The sequence below is a fragment of the Phlebotomus argentipes genome, unplaced genomic scaffold (genome assembly GCF_947086385.1).
Source record: "Phlebotomus argentipes unplaced genomic scaffold, Phlebotomus argentipes genome assembly scaffold_18, whole genome shotgun sequence".
NCBI lineage: Eukaryota > Metazoa > Arthropoda > Insecta > Diptera > Psychodidae > Phlebotomus > Phlebotomus argentipes.
In genome coordinates this window covers 11,646,097-11,670,453 of record NW_026776177.1, presented here as the reverse complement: position 1 = coordinate 11,670,453, position 24,357 = coordinate 11,646,097, and the positions used below count along the sequence as shown (strand labels likewise).

Genomic DNA, 24,357 nt, shown 5'->3' with positions numbered 1-24,357 from the left:
TCGATAAAGCCAAACTTTCTGCAGTATGTGAAGTCATAATGTTTTTTTTATGCTTTTAAACAAATATAGTTGTCTTTTCTCTTATTCATAACACTTCAACTCTGACAAGTGCAAAGCAATTGCTAAAGAACACTCTCAGTGTAAATTTGCTGGGATGATTTTGCGCGCAATAGCGCACTTCTGAGTATAAATTGATCAATTTCTCAATGATGATCGGCAGTATAAGATCAAAGATGATCATCAAAAGGCGCGTGACCCCAAATGATTTATGTAATTCTGACAAATTGGCAAATTGACTGTCTAATAATAATAATGTTTCCTATCAATCTTTGCAGATGGTGTTGGATAAGTTTATCATGCGAGAGAAGAAACTGGCGGCCAAGAAGAGGGATTCGGAGATTCTGGGAGAGCTGAGGAAGCCCCAAGAGGACTCTGAGATTGCTGGCGGTCAGGAGTTGCCGAAATTCGCGAGGATTCCCAATTTATCGGTGTCTGGCGAGGCATTTGCTGATCTTCTGATGGTGTATGAGTTCTTGCACAACTTTGGAGAGACACTGGGCTTCGATATGGAATCCCTGCCAACGCTCCAGTCGCTACACTTTGCTCTGGTATCGGACAATGGCGGTGAGGCGGAGGAGGAGCTTCTGTCTGTGATCACACACTTGCTCGTGTGTGCCATCGAGGATCCTGGAATTCCCAATCCTGGACGTCATACAACACTTCTTGGCCAGTCGCTGCGTCAAGCGGACATCACGAATGCCAATGTGTCGGAGATTCTGAGGATTTACCTCTATGCCGCCGCCACGGGTGAAGTGAAGCAACTGACGGGGGTGAATTTCGAGCGGGATCGCGAGAAGAGAATCGCTGATCATCACCAAACCACGTCGGATATGGCCATCACGAGCACCACAGGGAAGAATATTCAGTATTATGAGCATCTGCATGAGAACAGCACGTGGAAGTTGTCTGAGTGCTTGAGGGAGAAGCCATTTGTGGCGCTGAGTCCCGTGACAAAGGCCCAAATCCTCGCCCATCTGTGTAATGATCTGCTGATGAACAAGGCGGTGTTGAAGCAGATTGACGGTAGTCTGGAGACGGCGTCCGCGATGCGTCGTGATCGGTATTTGATTGACATCAAGTTGAGAAAGTACAAGAGTCTGCATGCCAGGAAGGTGAGGTTGAATATGATCACGGCCATGCTGAATCGGGAGGCGTCTGTGGAGCCAGTAGTGGAGGATCAGCAGCCACAGAAGCAGCCTGAAAATGCTGTGGAGGAACAGGCGTCCCCTGAAGAGGCGGAATTTGAGAAACCCCCACCGGCTGCTGAGGCGATGGAGGCAAAGGAGGACTCAGCGCACAGCAGTGATGCCACGAAGTTTGCCCAGGAAGAGGGTCAGCAGGAGAAGAAGAATGGCCCAGAGGAGGAGAAGGTGAAGCAGCATGAATTTAATGACACAGACACAGATTGCAACACTTCCATAAATTTCTCCGGAAAGATCAGGGAATTGAATGAGACTGATCACTGTTTGGATGACGACATTAGTGATCTGGAGGAGGAATTGCCACTGGAAGAGGATGAGGATGAGAAGCTGAACGTGGATGAAGTTCAGAAGAAGCTTGAGAAGGTCATAAAGTCTTCGCAAGTGACGCGTGAGACGTTGAAGACGAATCTGAGGCGCTTGAGGGCCACTTGCTATGGTCAGGATAGATTCTGGAGAAGATACTGGGATCTGCCCAAGTCTGGGGGAATTTTCATTGAGGGCATGGAGTCTTGCCAGCCGGAGATTATGAAGTATCATGAGTTTCTGGAGGGATCGACAAACAGGACGTCTGATGGTGATGAAGAGGAGGAGATGGACGATGAGGATGAGGAGAAAAGTCATGAGGAGGAGGAGGAGGAGGAGGAGGAAGAGGAAGAGGAGGATGAAGATGAGAAGCCCGAGGTGAAGTCTGAGAAAGGGGACTGCATCAAGAGGGAACCCCTTGTGAATCCAGCGGCCAATAATGATGATGAGATGATGGATATTGAGGACTCGATTCCAACGAACGCCATTCTACAGAAGAATGTGGAGAAATTGGGCGAAGATGACGTGAAGTCTGCTCCTGTATTGACTCCGGTGGTATCACCGGTAGAGGATAAGCAGGAGGAAGTGAAAGTGGAGGTTAAAGAGGAGACAGCTGAGGAGCCTCCGCCGTGCAAGGAGTTCAAGGATGATAAGATGTTCATCGCTTGCGACTGTGACGCGAAAGCTCACAAGGAGGAATCGTGTACGGAGACAAATGGATGCATGAAGAATGGCGATGTACCGCTGTTGGAGAAGTGGTTCTCTATTCTGAAGAAACCATTGCCATTGGAGTCTGAGTGTTCTATTTCGTTGCAAGCCCACCTGGCCTACATGAACGTGTCGTGCGAGGGTATTGTGCAGTGCCAGGGAAATCCCTGGGACATCAGTAATAACATCCACTTCTACAACATCCACACGGACTCCTCGATCTTAGCAGATCTCAATTTCACCAATGAATCCGTCCTCACGTTCTCTGGGATCAGTGATCGTGAGATTGAACGCACACTCAATCGATGCACGGATGATCTGGCGGATGATCTTGACTGTGAGATTCTGGAGAGGAAGCAGGGCTTGGGTAAGTGTGAGGATCTCAATGGCTTCCATTCGCAAGTCACAAACTTTTCGCTGGCCAATTTGAGTGCATACATCCAGTGCGACAGCCCAACGCCGCTGCAGATGAGCCTGGAAGAGCAGAAGCAATTGGAGGAGGTGAAGGAGGTGGGCTTTCCGCGCAAGTTGGAGCAGAATTTTGTACCACGTGAGCTTCGTCATGGCTGGTGGAGGATCACAGATGAGGCTCAGATTGATGAGATCCTAGAAGTGATGCACGTGCGTGGCGTGCGCGAGATGGAACTGCGACAGAATCTGATGCAGTGCCTCAGGGAGAAGCCCAACTACGTCTCTGAATGCCAACTTACCACGGACATCGAGGTCGAGGGGGAGTTTGTGGATCCCGCCACGGTGCCTGCGTACAATCCACACGTGTGCGAGCGCGTGATCAGGGCGCTGCTGGATCAGGTGGAGGGACTGGAGGACAAGGTGGCCAGTGCATCGATGCAGATCAAAGGGTGGATGCTGCCGACGAAGACTGACGACATGGAGGATTTTGAGCAGTCAATTGGGCATCTCAAGGAGAGAATCTTGGGTCTCGAGTCGGCCATTGAGAGGCGATATCTGAAGCCACCGCTCGGGAATTGCACAGCGGACGCGCATCTGGCGGCGCTGGCTCAAACAGGACAAGAGACAACGACAAGTCAGACACAGAACTCCTCCAATCCTTCAGCGTCGCCGAAGGATAATCAAGAGATGGAGACTTTGTCGAAAGGTGAGTTTTATTCGAGACGACACTTAAATTCTGATATTTAACTGGGCTAAGTAGGAAAAAAAGTTTCTAAAAGGGATGAGTTACGTAAAATACCTTGCATTATTGTGATTTTCTAATCTATGATGATGAATTGGACTTATCAAGTAAAGTCGATCATTTGCTCAACACTCTGCGTTCTCTTTGCGGCGTGTTTTTAAAATTAGATCACACAAAATGTAATATTTCTAAAAACCATTATCGAAAATGCTTGTTAATGTTTCTACATTCTATTGATTTAAAATGCATTCAGTCTTGTTGATTTCAAACGTCCAAGGATCTTCAAGAGCGGTGTTTTCTCCATCGCTGATGTCCTTGGACGAGCGTAGAGTGAAGAAGAAGTGCATGCAAGAGGATAATGGGCAAATGGAAAGTGTGCAATTCTTTGTCATGTTATTTATTTCACCTACAGGATTAGTTTCGTGGCGTGAAGCCGTTTGCCGCTCAAAGACGACAGCTCAATTGGCAATGACGTTGTACGTCCTGGAGTCGTGCGTCGCATGGGACAAGAGCATAATGAAGGCGGTAAGTAAAAATGAGACGTGTTTTTTACTCTCTCGCTCTCTCTACCCTTAAAAATGGCTCGTTTGCCCCTCAATTTGCCTTGTGTGCATGGGGAGCTTTTGTCCATGGCGGTAAGGGAAAAAAGTGAGTGTCGTCTGATAAATTGACAGACGGCAAAATGAATAAATATGAGGCCTCGGAGAAAAGGGTGCAAAAACACTGGTGAGTGCGAAATGCGACTGAGGTGAAACATGTGAAAATGTTCATTTTCATAAATTGCACCTCGCCTTTTGCAATTTCAATTTAAAAAGCGTCGTGGCAAATGAAATCGTTTGCCAAAAAGGATGGATGTGTGTGAGGAAGAGAGGTGAAAAACATGACAAAATTATGGTATTTCTTCATTTTATTGATTTCCTGAGGGATTTTTCATGGGCCAACGCGCACAAAGACTCAATGCATTTTGCAGAATTGGAATGTCTCTCTGGTCGCTTCTTTAATTAATTGATAAAAATCGCCTCGTTTTCCACTCAATTAATGTGCAAATATTCCCCATTTATCTGCAACTTGTACTGGATTTTAATTGATATGTTTTTTGCCCTTCTTTCTTGCCCATGAGTAATTTGTTTTATTCATTTTTAATACATGCTACATATATATATTGATTTCTCAAAAGCACACTGACTGCATGATGTGCTTTTCCTCAATATCTTGTTTAGTGGGTTAAAATTGAATAATTACGACGCCTTAATTGGCCGGATCTAATGCAATCAAAGGCGCATGAACATTAAATATTATGTGCGCACCTCACACTAATTGTGGTTAATGTGTTTATATTGAAATTATCATTTAAAAGTCATAAACAATTTTAATATAGAATTATTCGCGCAATAAGTTGATATTTTCATGTTGCACAACACTGTCAAGTGTGCAAGTTTTTTTATAATTTATGAAACAAGAAGAATGTGACTTTTTCACACAATATTTTCTTGCCATTTCGCGAAGTATTTTCCCATGAGGTTTAAGTCGATGTTGTGTGGCGAGCATAAGTGATATTAAAAGCCGAAATAATTGATTTGGCGTTTATGGGTTACTTTTAATGGCAATTTAATGACTTGAAATGAAAAATTAATCTCTATAGGCACAATTTTGCCACCAAAATGGTTTTATTTGAATTTGACCCAAAATCCCGACATCTCGAGAGGTCTATTGATGCAACGATTTTTTTTTATTATCAATAAAAGTTAATTGGAAATTGAATGTTGAAAAATATTTTTTAAATTGCTGAATGCGGCATTGCCTTAAATTGATATTCTGCCTGCGATCGAGCGCGAGCTCTCTTAACAGTAGCGATGAATTTTCACCTCTTTTTCGATGATAAATCATTATAATATATAAACTGGAAACTCCTGGTCATTCTGCATGTATGACAAAAATCAATATTGAATTGCAAATTAATGCCTAAAATTGGTGTTTTTACTCTGTTGCGTTTCGATGAAAATTTCTTGTAATTAAAGTCATAAATTGACTGAAATTTATGTGAAAAAGTACCTTATTTTGCAAATGCGGAGTAAAATATGACATCTTTATTGTTTAGTGCAGACTTTTTGACGATGAATTCTGGGACATAAAATTGGCCTCAACACTTCGTTAATCGATTGATTTTTTACACCTCTGCCCGTAAGCAGGAAAAAAGAGTTCAGTGCAAATGGCTAAAAGCTGACCATTTGTAATTACACTTTGACGGTGAATGGACGGCAGAAAAGGGCACTTTGTAGGGTGAGATTCGAATTTTTCAACATGGCAATTATAGAAATTGCAAGACACGCAGTTCTTTTCACGATTTGCGTGAGGTGTGTGAAGAAAAATTCAGTGCAGTTTTAATTGCACCGTGAAAGTCATGACTTTTCCCCAACTCAATAAATCTTTTTAATTTACTTTTAATTGAGTCTCATTTGACGGGATTATTTGAAAGATTTATTGGGCCTTTGCGACTTTCTAACATGCGTATAAATAAAATTCTTAACCGCAAACAGAGTGAAGTGCAAAAGAATTATCAGTTTAATTGAAGCTTCAATAAGCATTTTTCTGATATCGCTAAAGTGCTTCCAAAAATTGTGGATTTTATTAAATTTATTCCTCAATATCTTGCGCAAATCGACCAATTTGTAAGTGCATTTAAATTGCCTGATTTCGTAAAATTATTGTCTGTGGTTGGTTTTTGGCATTAACAATTTTATCAAGTATTGCGAGATTGAGATTTTTTATTGGAATAAATAAAAGTGCAATAAAATCAGTAATAAGAAATTGAAGTTATGCCGAAAAAGTGTGTAAATTATTCATTAATTAAAGAGCTACATTGTTCTCAAGTGGTATTGATTGGGAATCGATGTGGAGAGTGGAGGACATTTGGATGAAAAGGAAGACTTGACTTAACTTAAAATGCAAATGCGCACACGAATAATCTCGTGAGCAAATGTGAGCTGTGTGATAAAAGTTCTCAATTTTTGTCATGGTAAAATAGGGTGTGAATATTTAATAAAATCACACGAATTACATAGACACCAAAAGTTTATTCCTTTGACTAAATAATCATAAGTCGTGAATAATAAAAAGAGAAGATACTTAAAAGCTTTAATCACATTTGGAAACTTCAATCATCATGTGTTTTGCATTTCTCTTAAATTGATCCTTGCCAGTTATTCAGTCGCATTTAACAGAACAGATGCAGATCACTTGGTGACCTCTGAAATTCTTCGTGAACAAATAAGGTGGTGATCACGATGTAATCTTAACGTGTTGCCACGGGGTGAAAAAGGGGAAAATGAAGTATTTTGTGTAAGATTGAAATTACGGGCTAAAGGCACGTCGTGGCGACAAAATATCGATAGCAATAATTAACTGGCTTGTCTCTCTTGTTGTGCTTCTTTTTTCCGGTCGTGCAGAATTGCCAATTTTGCCACTCTGGCGAAAATGAGGACAAGCTGCTACTGTGCGACGGCTGTGACAAGGGATTTCACACGTACTGCTTCAAGCCGCGCATGGAAAAGATTCCGGAGGGCGACTGGTATTGCTACGAGTGCGTGAACAAGGCGACTGGCGAGAGGAAGTGCATCGTGTGCGGCGGACTGAGGCCGGCGCCGGTTGGGAAGATGATCTACTGCGAGCTCTGTCCGCGCGCCTATCACCATGACTGCTATATTCCGCCACTGATGAAGGTGCCGCGGAACAAGTGGTACTGCCATGGGTGCATCGCGAAGGCGCCGCCGTCGAAGAAGCGCGTGCGGAAGAACAAGTCCTTCAACAGCAGCCAGGGGAATTCTTCCATGGAGGAGTCCTCGTCGAAGACCTCCTCGTCGTCCTCCTCGAGTGGCAGCATTGGCCGGACGGCGTCCACGGACGACGCTAGCCAGCTCACACAGTCTTCGTCATCGGCCAATAAGGCGACGTCTTATGGGGGAAACACGTCCACGGTGGACACTTCGGCGTCCGTCAGCGACGCCTGCGAGTCCAGCCTGGACGAGAACTTCGTGATGCCAACCACATCGGCGTCCAATGTCCAGGAAGTGCGAGAGAAGCCCAAGGAGGAGAAGAAGGAGAAGGTGTCCAAGAAACTGATCAAAGATATGGGTCTTTGCAAGACGATCCTCGACGAAATGGAGGTAAAGAAGTTGTTTGTCTTGATGCTAATTAATTTGCTTCCCAGCATTTCCTAACTTTCTTCTACCATTCAACGAACAAGATCTTTCTTTCACACTGTGTCTGTCAGACATTTTTTGATTTCCGACTTGTTTTCTGTTCAACTGACGTTCAATCCTTCCGTTTGTCTCACAAAGAAGAAACTTTTATTGATCATTTTCGCACATCTTTTACTCCATCTCGTGAAGCTCCATGAGGACGCTTGGCCTTTCTTGTTGCCGGTCAACACGAAGCAATTTCCAACGTACAAGAAAATCATCAAATATCCCATTGATTTGTCGACAATCAAGAAGAAAGTTCAGGACATGGCGTAAGTTTCTGCGCGGAAAAATAATGTTTCTTATGCATGCGAATAGAGTGAAGAAAGTTGAGGTATTGGAAATGTCGTCAACTTTGTGTGTTCTCTCTGGTCTTTCAAGGTACAAATGTCGAGATGAGTTTGTGACTGATGTGCGGCAGATCTTCAATAATTGCGAAGTGTTCAACGAGGACGACTCGCCAGTGGGCAAGGCCGGTCACGGCATGCGAAAATTCTTTGAGTTTCGATGGAAGGAGTTGATTGATAAGAATGTATGATGGCGCAATATTTCGCACTCCATGTGAGTAACTTAATGATATTTTTTTTATTTATATATACTTAAAAGAAGCGTCGCGATTTTTTTTATTAAGTGAGGAAACCATGAATTCTTTTTGATAGTATTTTTTTGGATAATTTAATTGAGATGTGAAATGGAATATCAATGTATTTTTGATAGAGAAATCATCTTCCGTACATGCATTTTGAAGGCAATTATTTATTTTTGTCCATACGATTGAGAATGTTAATTTTTAATCAAACCATAAAATCACGTGAATCATCGACAAAATGATTGACAAATTAGTATTGAAAGTACTTAATTGAGGATGAGTGTGGGTTGAATTCGTTGAAGTTGAAGAGTTTCAATTGTCCAGACTCATTAAGGCAACTTTCGGCCTGTTTTCTCTGAATAATTCAGACACAAGACAAACTATTGGAGGAGTCCTCGAAATGGTGAGAGACAGCTAAATTAAATCCCTAGAAATGGGAAAATGGACAAAAAGACATGAATATTGTAGAGAAAAACATTGAAAGTAAATGAAAAACAATTCAAATATTCAATTACTTTCTTTCTCAAAAGAAGAAATCGATATTTTCGGTGTATCAGTGTTGTGTCTTGTTTGTTATTTGGAGGAAAGGAAAAAAAAACCAATTTTATGAACATTAAGAAGACAGAATAAAGGATAAAACTTCAGTATATAGACTAGTGAATGACAGAAAATTGCCACCAGGAAACAGGATATTCTCATGTAAAGTAGTTTTTATTAAATTATTTAGTGAACGGAAATGTGGGAGAACAGAAAAAGCTGAAAGAGTAGAAAATTTCTTCATTGAATTTCCTTTGATACATAAATTGAATTAATGTTTAAGAAGAAAATTCTCGTAGGAGGAATATAAAATGAGATTTAGAACAAGAAGGAATACATATAAAACAATTAGAATTACGAGTCTTCTTTTGAGACTCTGAGCTAATTTAACTGACAAGCGAAGTGAGGAGAGAGAGAGAGAGTTAATTATGTAATAAAGATTGAAAATTTCAGAATGGCGCATTTGACTTTAGAACCCCCTTTTAATGAATATCCCAAACCGTCAATTTGTCACATTTATTCAATATGAGATTTATTATTCATTTCGCACGGAGTGAAAGCATATTTTACAGCCCTGGATAATAGGCATGTCAGCTATTAAGCATCGACTGTGTTCTATTAGTGGTGTTACGGGGTGTAAAACAAACAAGTAATTTGCGGTTTTCAATCTTGCACCAGTGAAGAGAGCACCCGAGAGAGGAACCCTTCCAATTAACAAGACAAATTCACCTGGGCGAGACGGAGAAAATCGTTAAATATTGACAAAGTTGCCCCATAAATAATCCCCAATTGGAAGGTAATGCGATCCCAGAGCTTGGAAAGTTAGTAAATTATTTGCCTTGCATGACTCTGGGCTTGTGGTGAAATGTCGCATTAGAAGGCTATCCAAGAAATTTCTCTAGATTTAATTTATAAGTGGCTATTTCTGTTTGATTTAGACTCGGCGGAAATTGGAGCAGTGGAACTTCTGGGAAATTATGGCCATTTGTTATCAGCATTTTGTAGAGGGCGAGGGAATATTCAGTAATTTAACCTTTCCCATTTGAAGACGTGGCCAGAAATCTGCAATGAAACGGTATTTGTCGCCTTTAGGAGGATGTTTAGCGATATATTTTCAGGTATATCACAAGACGCGGTGTATTTTTGTTTCCTAATTCACTTCTTGATACTATTTTGCTGCCTAATACAAAACTCTTCTTCTCGGCGGAGTTTGCGAGTGGGCGGAGCATCTGAAGTGATTTCTGGGCTCAGAATAGGCGCCGCAATCTGTAAATGTGGCGGTTGTGTATCGCATTTTGTTCTGGTTTAGCAATTGAAAAAAAGTAAATAATTGTAGATTAATAGAAATTTATTCGACCAACTCCAGCTTTCCCACATCTTTGGGCACTAACATAGCTTTTGTCCCGGCATCTCCAGGGCCGCGAGGAGTGACTTATAGTTAGTGGTCTCTGTGTGTGGAGTAAAATGGATTATTTATGGGCTGGATGGTTGGAATTTCCACTGGAGCATAATGATAAAAATTGATAGTGTGGAATGACGAAGAGTGTGGAAATTGCCTGCATTATTTCTCAGAGTGTCGGCGACACTCAACAAATGCAATATCATCAATTTACAACCATAAACTTTTATATCATCGGTGCCATGAATGTGCCTCCATTGGTTGCTCTCGTGTGGTATTTTCTGTATTATTTTACAATTTCAATTGAGGTGTTTTGCTTGCCGACGCACCATGAAAGACGTTGGCGTTCAGTGTTAAGTGGATATAGCATTTTTTCCGCGGTCTCTCTCCCCTGAAAGCAGTGAGTTTGTGTGTGAGATTTGTAGAACAAGGTGCTGGAAATGCGTCAATTGCTACTCATCTCAATTCCCCAATGAGCCATGCGAAGATGCCCGACAGCTTTATTTATGCGCGCGCGGTTTCTTTTTCACAATGCCGTGCAGCGTGTGTATCTGGGGAAAAAATCACTTTTGCGCTCCGCATCGCCATCGTCATTCCTTTGAGTCGCGCGAGATCCAAAAATCGCGATAGACTTCCCAAAATTGTCAATAACCATTGGATTTCGGCGTGCTGATGGTTTCTGGCCATTTCGCAAGTGGGTAATTTTTCTGGTGCTAAATTGCGCCCAAAAAAGACACGATCAATTAATTAGCATGTGAAGATACAAGAGAGATCTTTACTTTGGATCACTTTTTCTCGCGCGTCGGTAAATGTGTAAATTACATATTAAATTTTCTCACTTTCCGCATAAATAAGCGCGTCATAATGTGCCTCTGCCATATTTTTATATGGAATTTTACCGATTTCTTCGAAGGCTTATCAGGTGGTCAGTGAGTAAAGAGTGTTTTAATATTTTTTACTTGTTGTCTGTGGTCGAAAGTTGTTGACATGCAAAGGAGTAAAATTTATTTATTGCCAATTTCCTCGCAAATGGTTAAATTTAATGCACAGTCACTGAGTGAAGTCGAACTGATCATTAAACTGTGGGTATTTTTAGGTGAAATGCGAGCTTTCGAGATTGATCATCCTTGGCATTCCTCGGCGGGAAATGTTAAATCACTCCTGCAGGAATATGGGAAAATGCTGTCAATATCTCAAGAGTAATTTGTTATGTGCCGGGGCGACAAGAAGGGCCCCGACCTGAGGCTCTCCGATAGGGAAAGGCGGCGTCCTTTAAAGTGTCCTTATTTTGTCGCATCTCCTCCACTAAATGGTGCATCCCTGCGGTGCACTGTTGTCAATTCGGTAAAAGTTTACCAAACAATAATTTGTGACACCCTCAAATCAATTGTGCGGCCAGCAAAGACGTCAAGGCGAGAGAGCAAGGCACGACACAGTGACAAACCTGGTGGAGTGAATGAGGGACGCAGAGGAGCAAAAAAGGGAGATTTGTTGTGTCGTTTTGTAACCACCGCAATAAAAGGTAACAATTTCTGATCCGCTTTATCTTGCAACACACAACACAGCTTCAGCATCCTCCAAATGGGGCCACCCACGTTGATTCTCTTGCCGTTTCCATTTCACACAACACGAGAACTCTCGAGGGTGATTTCTTGTGGGCAACACCGATCGGGCAAGCATGGCAGAAGAAAAAACGTCATTTGGCGGCAACTGTATTCAAGGAAGATTTGAAAGTCAAAACATTTTGACTTTTTTTTTCTCACAAGCCGGATAAAAAAGACGGTCTTTTGGCGCAGAAACATCAAACGCTACACCTTCGGTCATATTTCACTTTCGCACAAATCAACTCTAGGACACTCTTTTTCTCTTATCTTCAATAAAGCCACAACTGAGCTTAGATAAAATGTCCCTTTGTTGCGTGTGCCTTTTGGCTGACTTTTTCTCATGGCCGAAACGATTGCGAAAAAAGAGGAACGGAGAAAAGGGTCCCAAATGATCTTTTTGAGGTCACAACAACAATCCGAGAGAATCAGAGGCCACGCCATTGATTGCAAAGCAAACATAAATATATCTAGTTAGAGAAAAGAATTCATCACGCGATGAATGCAGCTTCTTGCCGGCCTTCTTTTCTGCAATAAAATGATGAAAATATCATCGATATGCTCGGAGGTCCATTGAACACAGCCAGAGATCGCAGAACACACAATTAGTGACGTGAATGGGATTAACTTTAGGCTGTTGAGCCGCACAAAAGGACGTGAGGATGTGGGTTCTGGGGAGTGATGCATCTGCCATGGAAAGTGAACAATAATGTTGCATCACAAACTTCCGGTTGAAGGGACTTTTCCCATAGTTGTGCGCTAATCCTTTGACGAGTGAGCAAATCACCAAATTCTGTCGGCGAACTTCATCAATATTTTTATTTAACTCCGTTCTCTGAATGTGTCACTCAAATTCACTTGATTAGGTTAGCGATGTTTTAATATTGATTTACGTCTTTCTTCATAGACTTAAGAGAATTTTTAAATTGTTTTCTAGCTTAATTTCAAGTCAAAAACCGAAAAATACATTACAAAAACAAACATTTTCATTCAAAATAATACTAAGAACCAAGGTATAAGTCATAATTACAGTAGATCTTATTCAACTAATTAAGTTCTTGCCATGTATTAAGAATTATTTAAACGTCGTTATACGTACAAGAGAGTTTAGACACTCCTAAAGCCCCTAAAGCGTCTTTTCCTCACACGTGTCGATGGAAAAAGCCACAAGATTTCCCCTCAAGAGTGGATATCTTTTAATTGTCTCACCGCAAATTCGCTCATATTTGCGGAGATTGAGGTGAAACAACAAAAGCCATTTTCTGCCGCGGGAATTTTGTGTGTCTGCCATGGTTGCAGGTTTTTACTTCGCGCCCAGACTCGAGAAAGCGCGCGTTATTCAATTTCAGATTGAGACTCTGTGTGGCTGTGTGAGGCGAACACAGTCGTTTACAGGAGTAATTTGATCATCCAACAAGTACCAATCATCTTAGCCGACGCTATACAGGTAATAACATTATTAGCAAATGCGATATTGACGCGAGGCGGAGGAGCGACGCGAAGCGGAATGCCATGTTTTACCAACATCACTCATGAAGCAATTGTGAGGCTCGTTTTACCGACAAAATCACATGTTGGCATTTTTCCACACTCTTTCCATCCATTTTCTTCTCCTTGCACTTTACACTCCGGCGCATTTCTCGTTCGTGGACGAGATGCGGTGAAAAGCCGAAATTTTTCGGAGCGGATTCGCACAAAAAGCCAGTCAGAGATCAATCACGCCAGAACTGAAGAAATATCTCACGAAACGTGCAGCAAATGGAAAGAAGGCGAATTTTCTCCCAATCATTGATGTATTTATGATGATAGGGAGGGAAAAAGGGAATTGCAAATTGAAAACACGCTCAATTGATTTATTAACAATTTTTATGTGAATATTATACAAATAATACATTGAGAGATTTAGTGCTAATTTATTCCCTTGGCTGAGAACATTTTCATAATATAATACTCGCAATCGAGACAGAGCGTAATAAAAATTTCAGTTATTTAGACATGAAAATTAATACAGAAAAACTCTCCTTTGTCTCGCTCTCCTTGTGCACGGAATGCACGAAGGAAAAGTATAAATTTTCGAGGAAAATACAAGGATGAATAATAAATGGCGGTTTTTGTGATTTATTGCAACTAAATACCCATGAATTCTCTGTCAAAACGTCTCATTTCTCGTTGGTCTCTTTGCCCAAAAACCCCCCGAAGACATAGAATTATCCTCGGCAGTATCTACTGATCCTTACTTGCATTCATATGGCGAAATGTGAAATTGAATTCGAATGAGGCACTGAAAAGGTGTTGCAAAGCTGTATAAGAGACTGTTTTAAGAGTCTCTAAAATAGATAAATATTGACAAGGCGAACTCATTACTATGTTACTACATAAATAATTTTCTATGAAAACGGAAAGAGTGGGTTATTTAACGACAATGTTTATACCCTCTTTTACTGCTCTATACCCTCGGCATATCGTCAAATAAATTTGTTTAAGACAAGTCCCATCAATTTTTATATCCCTGTAATACTCGTCAATTTTTTTCCTATCATACTTTATGTGGAAACAACTGAAGCAAGTCGTTATAACTTCTCCACCTTTCTAAAAACCCCATATAAATTCTCTCAATTTCTGCCTTTAAGTGCTCCCTGATCGAAAATGCTAATTTCCATCTAATTTTTGCCCCAATGACGCCGATAAATTAATCGATATCTCACTTACTCGCTGTTTGTTTTCAAATAAACTCTTGAGATGTTAAATGATCGCCGCGAGTCTGAGCAGAAATGAGAGAAAAAAGCTTCAGCGCATCAAGATTCCATTTGGTATGGAATATGGCTGAAAAAATCTCACTTCAGCACCACGGGGTGCCATTTCTTTTGTGTCAATTCCACCTAATCAAGAGATGTTCTAGAAAATGGAGAAGGTTCAGAGTAATCAAATAAATTAATGGATTTGGTGGGGCGCGCGAGGCGAGGAGATTGGTAGCCATTTTGAGAAATTCTTCCAAGATCTAGTCTCTAAATTATCGACATTTAATTCAAATGTTTATATTTTATCTGCCATTGGTGCGCGCAGGAGAAAATGTAAGATGTCCGCTTTTTCCGTGGCATTATACATCACTTACCAGCGGCGGTGCGACGCGAGGAGGAGGGAAATAAGATGAGAAGAAGAAATGGTAAATAAATTAAGGGCTTAGGAGCTGGAACATTGTTCCCCTGTCCAATTTTCTTCTATGCCTGCGTCCCATCGGCCGTAAAATTTTTTATTCTTCTCCCTTGTTCCACAGATAGTTTTCAGCAGATAAATTCAAAAATTAGTGACCATTAGGGACATTTACATTTCAAATGGGCACTCTTTTCAATTCTCGCCCCGTACACTTGTCACAAGGGCCCAGAGAAAGCCGCCGGAGACTGCCCAAATTTGGGCACAATCTCTCATTTCCCAATGGTTGAAACCTTATCCTTTTCCACGGCAGGTCCGCTCCCTCCTCTCGACCCAGTGTGTGGGATCGAAACACGAAATACCTCTCCAGGCACCCTCACACTTCTTGTCCAATGGGATCACAACAGGAGGTCAGCCTAATAGAGTCTGCCCTTGCGGGATCGAGAAGGAAGATAAATGCCGGCCGAGATCGGCCGAATTGCCTGACCACAGAATAGATATCGTTTTGGCTTTTTGAAAAATTTCAATCAACCTGTTTTCAGTGAAGACGGAAAATCTTTTAAAATTTATAGTATAGTTTAAAATTCTAATTCAAAGTATTAGTGCTAAAATGGACTACATCATACTCTTGTTCAAAATGCATATTCTCGTTTTTGCGTAATTCGATTCGAATTACCACTTGAAAAAGGAGATAATAGCCCTTTTAAGGATCAAGTCAGGTACACGCAAAGTCAGTGCAGTAATTCAAATGCTAAAAAGTACACTTCGTAAGAGACACTCGTCGGCTGTCGATATTAATTATCAGATTAAAATTCAGTGGAAAAGTCAATAATTTGGAATTGAAACGCAAAGTCTGGTATATTTTTCCATAAAATATGGGCAATAGCTGGTCTGCAGAGGTACTCGTTTTGCCGTCATCTCGTGTCGTAATGTTTTATTTAGTATGCCAAAGATGTCTCGCAATTATCAGTGCCATCGCAAAACTTTCCGTGAGCGCTGACGTTAAATGAGCGATCAAGTTAATCACGCTCTGACGCTTCGTGTTCGATTCGCGAATGGGATTTGCGGCTGCAGAGGTGAATTTATTAATTAATGTTTCTGGTGAGAATGATGTTGGGTGATTATTGACACCTTTTAACATAAAACCATTTTCCATCTCCGCTGCTGTGACTTTTGAGTGATGTTTAATGGAATAATTAGTGTATTTAAAATTGTGAAGATTTATAAATGCGTGTTGCGCCGAGATGTGATCTCATGTTGCAAATTATGATTTTGTCCTGGAGTCTGCCGAGACTGGCGCGCAAAAAATGCGTGCCCCCTTTGCCTCTGGGGCACAAATCATGGGTGTGTGGCGCGCACTCTATAAATGTCTCTTAACTTCTCTATCGGCGTGCATAGGCGAGGAAAAAAGGCGAGTGTACAATGTGAAATTCAATATTGCATTGCGCAGAAGGACTGCCATGGAACATAGAGCAATTTACATATTATAATGTTGTCACCATTCAGTGATGGGAAGCATTTAGCGAAGAGCGCGCCAGATGATTGCCCAGATAGAGTTGTGCTCACCAGCGACCACTCCGCGTCTCGTCGTCCTCTCCGCGGGCCAGAGCGAGAGAGAAGGCCACTCTATTATCCCTCCGTGTCTAATTAAGTGTATAGAATGTTAACATTGCACCCATCTCCATGTGTAGATATTAGTTGGAAATCTCCATGGGCTTTTATCGTTCGCTCTCACCAAGATTCCCGCGAAGAGCGACGATTGTGCAATCGATCGATGGCGTTCAGAAGTCAATTGACATTTGCAAGGATACTTCAGACAAAGAAAAAAGTGTAAGGATGGCATGGTATAAGAATAAGATTAAATCCCAATACGAGAGACTATCAGAATCATCTCACTTAACAAACTTTTAGCATAATATCTTCTTACTTGACGATCAAAATACACTCAATGCATCTTTTACGTCTGCAAAAGCAGCAATTTTCATCTTTGGCGTTATGGATTTTCTGGATTTGTAGGAATTATGATCATATTGTATTACAAATCACGCAGATTAAGCCATTTTTCATAAGTTTTCGTTCGGAGACTCGCTAAAATACTATGGCTAAAAAGTGAGGAACTGTCCAAAAACAGTTTCCACTCGTGACCTCGGCGGGCAGTCGGCGAATTTGATTGCAGCGTCGATTTTTGCGCTGCCTCATCTTCTGCGGACTCTCCAAAGAGGCAATTGAGTCGAAGATGTTGCGAGAGCGCTCTTCTCCCTCATCGCGCACTGGGTGCAGTGGAACGATGCGAGATGGAAGAGCTGAGCTCACGATTATTGGCCCAGAGCCGAGAAGAGAGAACAAGGCATGATATGGAAATGCAATTTGTACAGAAGGAGGGAGTGTCTCCGCGTCATTTGCTGTGTTCTTTGCCCATCCGAGGAGCGAGAGAAGAGAATGCAGCCGCGCCGGGAGAAGGAAGGAAAGAGAGGCCGAATGGAGGGAATCAGAACGGTTCCCCAGAGACTCTGTGACTCCACCCAAGAGTGTGAGGGCGCATCTGGCGCGATGTGCGCGGGAGAGTGAGACGGATGCCGCGTGATTTTGGGCCAGGAAGGGGATGACGCAGGAGTGCCGGAGAGCAGGGACTCCGGCATGCTGAGCAGGAGCCCCATCGGCGCGCGCGGGGGGCGAGAGCGGCCGATATTAAGTGGATGATGTACTCTCGTGGCGGCCAAATGTTGAATCAATTTCAATTTTATTAGCTAATCTCGTCATTTCGGGTCGTTCTCGCGCGGCACAAGAACACACCCGAGACCCGGGCATTATGCAGCAACATTTCTCATTATTTAGTGATTGAACAATTTGTTAAGAGTCCCTCAAGCGCTGTAAATTGATTCTTTGAAGAATTTAAATTGATTTTAATTAATAATTCCCTTTTGAGAAATCCTCCACACAATGCGCACTCCATCAGATAATTCAATCCTAATAAATTATTCAATCAAAGGAGGAAAAGCGTGTGGCTGAAGACGAACTCCAAGAATGCCTCCAAAAATCACCTCAACCTTCGTTCTTTCTCTACCTTAGAAATATACGAAATTGCTTCATTTCCTGTAGCATTTTTTCCATCATTCCGCCACATTATTCTTCAAAAGTGGGGCTTTCTTGCCTCCCTTCCTCATCACTTTTTTGATCTTCGCTCTGCCACGAGATGAGCGCAAAAACTCATCGATTTCGCCGTGGAATGTTAATATGAAGAAATAATTAAGTCTACCGCTCAATAATTATTTAATTGTTTCATCCGCAAAGTGATGCGTTTTTGCAGCAGACACAACATCACTCGATAGGACTAAACAAGAGATCATCAAGGAATGAGCGAGCGATGCACTGAGAGAAATTATGGGGAAAAGGTGTTTTTTAGCAGCACTAAACTCAACATCATCTCCATAATTCATTCCTTTAATACTCTCATGTGTTTTATAGACATAAATCTCTATCGAAGAACAATTGTAGCAAGTTTGCGCGAACGACATCAGTTCAATAATGCTCTGCCATTGAACACATGTCGAATTGAATTGAATGTGCGGGGAAGAAGATAAATCGGAAAAGAGTGTCTGTTGGTGAGAAGGTGGAAAAAGTACTCCCGAGCGATCATTTCTCTGGTCCAACATATGAACATGACATGGAAGCAAGACGAGTGGCTTCGTTAGATCTTTTTCCCCCATTTTCCCCATATTCCTTTTATGTGAATTCACGTCTCTGCTTTATATTCCGCGAAAGTGCTTAAAAGGAAAGATTTATGGCAGTATTTAGGCGATGTGTGGCACAAAAGCTAGATTTACTGAGTGCTTCGCCTTCCTGCACCGCGCCACGAGTATTTATGTAGATTCAGGACCTAATTATAATATTTGAAATTCATTTGCAGGCTCGTCGGCACATTTCACACGTTCATCTCGTGTGTCGCGCTTCATCACGGTCGGGTGATAAAGGGCTCTCCATCTTTCTCACTCAGTCCACCAATTAACAAGCATCTGCAATTAATTATGCTGTACGAATAATAAAAATCTATTAAGTAACATTAAAAGTGACTCTGCGCGAATGATTGCGAGATAACAGATTTATTTAATAGTGCACACACACTCGCAGCCTAATTAGACGAACATAAGTAAAGTAATTAACACTCTTTTGTTCCGCATAATATCTGAGAAACGCGTTTCATCATCTCACTCGCCAATTCCACAGCGCTCAAGTGCCCCCCGTCGCCCCTCGGCAATTGCACAGAGAGAGGATTTTTGCTGAAATAAGAAAAAGTCAGTTCATCTCGTTGGTGTGTTATTATTTTCTTGCAGGGCAGCTCGACAGGGGGGAGATTTTGCATCATGTGGTGTACATTTTCAGCTCGCTTCTTCATATTATTTAATAACAACAAAATCCGCAAGTATTTTGAAAATAGAGGAGTGTGGGGCCGTGTGAACTAAAAATTTTCAATAATCAGCAAAATTCCTGCTAATGCAATAACAAATCTGCGTTAAAATGATCTGAACTTTTTATATTTAAATTCTTTTAAGTAGTTTCTCGAGAAATTGAGGCTATACTTTTTTACTGCTCCAGATCATTGAGAAATCGCCAAATATTTCATGTATAAATTTTGCTCTTCCACGTTGGTTTTATTGACTGTAGAAATTGGTAGAGAAAGCAATTGTCTAGCAATGTCAGAATAAATTATTCCTCAAAATTATATTAAAATACCAGATAATTTTATATCATTAATGCATTTAAATTCGATAGATTATTATTATTTTCTGGTCGTGATTTCAGTTGAAGAAAATCACGCACGGCTTATTTTATATTCACTTGCCAAAATTGACTCACAAGGACCTGCCCATAAATTTTGTCTGTCCCTTGAAATTGATATTCTGTGAAAATTCCCATGTGAAAAAAGCCAAAATTGCCTCTGCAACCACAAATTGTCTCCCTCTGCCAAATACGCATGTGCACTTTTTGCATCTGAAAATTATCAAATTTCTGAACAATCTGTTATGCGTGGAAAGCCCTTGCAACCGCTAATAATCGCCCAGAATCACGATGCAGAGTGGCGAGAAGAGGGCCTCATATAGGGGCAGCACACCAATTTTCTGCCCAGCTTAGAGCCCGGCCTCTTTGGAAAAAGTGGCGGAATGGTGAGACTGCTTGCCGTCGGATGGGGCCTGGCAATGGGGAAGGGAATCACCTCTGATGCCTCTTGAAGGCTGTCTCGAGAGTGATCATTTAAATGAGTCAATTTTGCTGGGCCACAATTTTGCCCCAGAACAACCCGGGGGGAAAGTGAGGTTAAGAAGAGGAGCAACAAAGAGAAATGATTGCGATCAATTGCCTCGGAGATTGAGCACGCATATCCTCACAATGTTATACGTCATAGAGAGGCTTTTCTCTTCATTAATCTCAAGACCCTGCCACTGGCGGGCCGCGCAGGGAAGGGCCGGCGGAATTCTCGGACGCGGCGTCTCACTCTGGCCCACGGAATCGACTGCCGAGCTGCTCCCGCGCTGGGAAACTCGCCATCCGATCCTGATCTGCGGCTCCCCTTCCGCGCTCGCTCTTCTCTGCGGCGCGGTGTCTGTGGTTGTTTTTATTGCATACATATCAGCTTGTTCCACACACATGTGGGGAGCGGAAGAGGGGCGAGTGGAGGCCCATTTGTGCCTCAATGGAGATGGCATTGCATGCGCTCCACATTCCTGAGGTAAAATGTCTTTTCCGTCACTTTCACGGAAATTCTTCCGTGAAAATGCAGTACACCTTCAGTTATAAATCAAATGTTAGACGCTGAGGTCTAAAAAGTCGCACTAAAATCTGCACACAGCATAACGCGTGGAAATATCGACGCCATCTTGGAAACGATAATCCCAGAAGCCGTTTTAGGAGAAAGTGAGAATAATTTAAAGCAAAATACCCACCAAACATAGTGTAGAAGTACTGAAAAGCCCCCATTCTGCCAACATTCTCAGCTCCGCAGTCGCGATGCCGCGAAAGAAGTGAAGAGAGAAACTGTGAAGAATTTCAACCTCGCGTATACAAATGCCGTGGACCACCCAAGTTGATACTGCGAGCTCTTCTCAAATTGGGAACCAATCAACACAATTTTTGATTTGATAAGTAGTGTACCCAGTACACGTTTCAGAGTAAGACAAAAACGACTGTCACTCGGTGGTGCTCTTGTGAGGCGAGGCAATTAAAAAGTGCAGATTGTAATGCAATAATTAGGGTGAGACGGAAATTTCTGTGCGAAATCCTATGTAAATGTTGCAGAATCTGTGCGAAAAAGATGCAAATTATTGGATGTCTCTCATCTAAATTCCTCACGTACAAGAAAGAATTTACTGCCCCTCCTGGATTGTGAGCCGCGTATCTTTAGGACCCACTTTTATTGCTATTTCGGGTGTTATTCGACACTCTCGCCCTGGCCTGATCACCATCTCTAGAATTCTCATGCGACATGCATGGGAAAAGTCCACGCGGGAGTTCATTAAGAAGTAATTAGGGAAATTAATTGCGGATATGAAATAACACTCGGCTTTTCACTCGTGATGGAAATTCTCAGAATGCCTCACTCAACTCTTTCACATCTTATTTCTAAATATAAGCCCACAATGTGAGAGATTCAATTGCACCACCGCTGAAAGAATACTCCAACTTGGTGGTCTTTTTATCTGCCAGAGAATGAGTTATCTAATTTCCGTCTCTTTATCTACACGCGAGATGCTGGATTTTGCATATTTATCGAAAATATTATACCTTGTTTTAATCGATTGCGGCTTCTGCGCAAAAAACACTTCCTACTAAGAGACTAAGAACACATGCATGACATGTATGCTATGTGTATGATTATCTAACCTAGAATTTATGCAACTATCGAGGAAATTGAAACTTTTTCATCTCTTTTCTTTGAAATCTAGCTATTTGTGAAATACAAAATCATGATCTTCAACTTATTTTATGTTCATTATTATATCATGTGAATCGATATGTGAAAGATACGTTTTGCTTTCATGACATGCATTTTGTAATGCAGTTTATTGTCTGATCGCACAACGTCCACAACAATCATATTTGATTTCACCTCTTCCTTTGTGGTTACACAATTTTGTCAAAGTTGAATTACAAATGCCGCCCATGAAGAAAGTAATAACCATACATGCACGATGCGAGATGTTGCTTGGCGTATTAATTGAATTAAAGCTCTTTCTCGAGATGGTTATTTTGCTCAAACAGATCAACTCGTTTCTCCTGCCTGTAATAAAAGTGTCGGCTTCACTTGCGATGAGGCCTGCAATTGCACCAACATTGTTGCATTGGCTCTGCACGCAAATCGGCATGTGCGGTTGAGTTCTCGCGCCAACCTTGCGCCTTGTCTTAGAAACTGCCCAAATGCTGTGGCTCTTTTGGAGGTCTGCTGCTGAAGAATTTGATGCCCTGCTCTTTTCACCTTCTGTCTGCCATCCAGAAGCATTAGGCATTCACGTTTATCTGATCAAATTGATTTCGATGAGTGTGTGAGAGGTATTTTTGTCAATTTGATCCTCTTTTTCACTGTCCGGGGATAAAATGTTTTTTCGTCACACTAATAAATTTCTCATTGTCACACTATAATCAAAGAGAAATTCAACACCCCAGGGAAGGGGATATTTTTCTGTTTGTTCTGACAGTCAGTGAATAGGTGTGCTATATGGTGTATGTAAAGTGCATGGAACGTCTCACGTCTATTTTTTTTTTAATTAAATGGAAATAAAACTTTATGGTCATTTCTATGGGTGATGAAAGAATTTCACTGCACCCCTTTTCCGGGCACTTCGCCTCAGAGGACGGAGGGTTGAAATGTTAGACGAGGTGGCAAAGTGTAAAAAGAATTTTTCAATTAAGTTCCTTCCGTGACGAAATCGAAGGACATTTTCATTTATTTTCCAATTCCTTCTCGCAATCGTCACGCTGTATCACTTTCCACGGCGACGTGATGAGTTTTTTCCACGAACTTTCCCGCCCGATTGGCCATCGGGAATGTGAGGCTCAAATTTTAGAAGGGATTTGTACCCCCGCCGGATCTCCCGCTCATACCCAGAAATTCTGCAGCCAAAGAGCACGCATTCACGCAATTTGAGTGGCAACATGTCTAATTACACGAGTCTTGACGGTATAAAGAACTAATTAGTTTCTCATTCATCCGTGCATAATGGGGACCAATTTAGAATTTATTTAATTAAGTGATTTTCTCTGTACGCCGCAGAAGCTCAAGCCAGTGCTTTCCAAACTGCTGACGTCTCGCGCCTCAACTGACCTGCGAGACTCGTGACTTGTGTTTGCAACTTGCAAATGCCGCGAGAATGTTGCACGATAAATGGTGCAAATTATTTGACATTAGAAATTGATTTTCTCCCCTTTTCCTCTTCAAATCCCACACTTTGCTCCTCAACACGTGACGAATTGCAAACTTGAGATCTTGTAGTGCTTGTAATGAAGATTTCTCCTGAAAGGGCGCTCTTTTTTTGTATAGTCGATGTGGAATGTTGAACAATTCACATTGAGTGAAAATGTGATCAATTTCTTGTCATCCGAGCAGAATTTTTCTAATATCCCAAACCCGCAATTGCAAAGAGAAACACTTTGAATGCCTATTGAAATGATGTTGAAAGAAAGTAATTTACGTCATTCTGTCAGGCTTACTCTAATGATTTTATAACACTTCGCGTCTTCCATCAGCTACTGCCATAAGAGTACACTGATAACGTTTTCATTGCTTGATCTTCGGGCAGATTCTAAACAAGGATACTTAAAACTCTCTCACTTTTATTGAAGATTTAGAAATATTATTAGAAAAATGTTCTCAGAAATGGGATGAAAATATTACATTTTAGCTTAATTTGCCGTGTTGCACTAAAATGCATCAGTTATGACAGTGACTGATGGAACAAACGACTAGACGAAGGTAAAATTTAGACACTGAATGAAGTCAAAAGTTGCCACTTATTAGTGTTTGAAATTTTGCCAGCAAAATAATTGACTATAACAGTCATTCGTTGACTAAATCAATGCCAATCCACAGCTAAATTGTTGCGCTCAGGCTAATTTTTAATGAGGATCTCGCATCAGAGTTGACATGCGAGCTGTGCTAGATCGTATCGAAAGTGGATCACAGTTTGACAATCGCTGGAGTCGCTTCAAGACATTCAATTAAGTATTTTATTCCCTCTCCGCGTCTTTTCATGTGCGTAAACGTGTTCTCTGTGCACATCGGGGGAAGCTTGGTCTTTTTGGACGGATTAGCGCGGGATTTTGCCACGGAATCAAAATACCAGAAATGATGTGAGCGAATATGGTGAGGCAGAGATGAATTTCTGAGGCTGCAGAAGAGTCAGTTCTGCTCGGGGCGTAGTGAAATAT

At 41.6% G+C, this 24,357-nt stretch overlaps 1 protein-coding gene across 6 annotated transcripts in view; it reads left to right on the top strand.

Moving 5' to 3' along the window:
- The window catches only part of LOC132260538 (bromodomain adjacent to zinc finger domain protein 2B), a 59,035-nt gene that overhangs the window by 3,726 nt on the left and 30,952 nt on the right, over positions 1 to 24,357 (top strand). For 3 of the 6 annotated variants that reach the window (XM_059758725.1, XM_059758724.1, XM_059758721.1), the window contains 5 exons: positions 336 to 3,390; positions 3,839 to 3,951; positions 6,873 to 7,589; positions 7,815 to 7,936; positions 8,046 to 9,244. In XM_059758725.1, coding sequence (XP_059614708.1) covers positions 336 to 3,390; positions 3,839 to 3,951; positions 6,873 to 7,589; positions 7,815 to 7,936; positions 8,046 to 8,202 — 4,164 coding nt within the window. In that variant the 3' untranslated portion in view covers positions 8,203 to 9,244. Of the gene's footprint in view, positions 1 to 335; positions 3,391 to 3,838; positions 3,952 to 6,872; positions 7,590 to 7,814; positions 7,937 to 8,045; positions 9,245 to 24,357 lie in introns of those variants that run through there. The other 3 variants (XM_059758723.1, XM_059758722.1, XM_059758726.1) reach the window with 2 other exon arrangements.